General features: G+C 69.8%; 1 protein-coding gene across 1 annotated transcript; it reads right to left on the minus strand.

Annotated features, from left to right (window-relative positions):
• Positions 1-573: 573 nt before the first annotated feature.
• Positions 574-1,081, minus strand: AURANDRAFT_69517 (hypothetical protein; the record flags this gene model as incomplete). The annotated part of the gene is made up of 1 exon (XM_009045287.1): positions 574-1,081. A coding segment is annotated over one exon (508 nt), but the record flags the coding sequence as incomplete, so codon positions are not given.

The following is a 1,081-nucleotide window of genomic DNA, read 5'->3' on the forward strand; positions in this document are numbered from 1 at the left end:
TTGTCGTTCTTCCGCCGCGCGCGCGACGCGCGCGGTCCGTAGGTGAAGAAGGCCGTCATCCTCAAGAAGCTCGAGGACTGCCGCGGCGTCGTCACCTTCCTCGAGGCGGTCGGGTTTCGGACGGTGAGCGGCGCCGACGGCGACGGCCGCCAGATCGACTGGTTGGTCCTCGACCACAAGTGCGAGAGCGACTCCTCCCCGTCCGACCTGCAGAAGCTCGAGCGGGCGCGCGCGGACCTCGCCGCCGCGCTCAAGGCCGCGCCGACGCAGGAGCGGCCCTCCGAGAAGGCCGCGCGCGAGCGGCAGCGCGAGCTCGTCAAGTTCCACGAGGACCGCGCGGAGAAGAAGCAGCGCCGCGGCTAGGCCGGGCGCGGCCTAGAAGAAAGCCTAAGAAGAGTACTAAGGACACGAAGCCTAGGCGCGGGCGTCTTCTATACGACTTACGCCGCGGAGATCGAGTCGGAGTCGAAGGACTCGGACTCGGAGGACTCGGACTAGCTCAACTAACCCTAGCGCCGCTTGCCCTTGAGGCAAATGGCCATGGACAGGAACCAGACGTCCGCCCGGGCGCACCCGGCCGCCTCGAGGACGGTGAGGGGCGTCTCGCCGCGGGCCTTGAGCGTCTTGATGCCGTCGTCCTCGCCCTTCCCGAGGACGCCGAGGACGCGCGTCGCCTCGCGCCAGGTCGTCCGGGCCTGCGCCGGGCAGCGGAGGCCGAGGAGGGCGGCGGCGCGCGTGGCGAGCCACCGGGCGTTGTACTCGCCGACGAAGCCCACCTTTGGCCCGCTCGCCAGCGCCAACTCCAGGTCGGCGAAGACGGGGCAGGCGACCGAGGCGTCGACGTTCGCGCCGAGGCGCGCGATGGCCGCGAAGCTCTGGCCGCTGTGGTGGAGCGCGGAGACGCGGTCGAGGAGCTGGCTGTTGTGGCCCAGGAACTTGACGGCCATCTTCGGGCCGTGGATCAGGCCCGTGAAGCCGATGTTGAGCTTGTTGATGCGCGTGAAGTCCGCGTCGTCGAGGGACTTCAAGATCTTGCGGAGCGCCTTGCGGAGCGCGGTCGCGAGGTGGTTGCGCTTGACGG

The sequence above is a fragment of the Aureococcus anophagefferens genome, assembly GCF_000186865.1.
Source record: "Aureococcus anophagefferens unplaced genomic scaffold AURANscaffold_2085, whole genome shotgun sequence".
In the NCBI taxonomy this organism is placed as follows: Eukaryota; class Pelagophyceae; order Pelagomonadales; family Pelagomonadaceae; genus Aureococcus; species Aureococcus anophagefferens.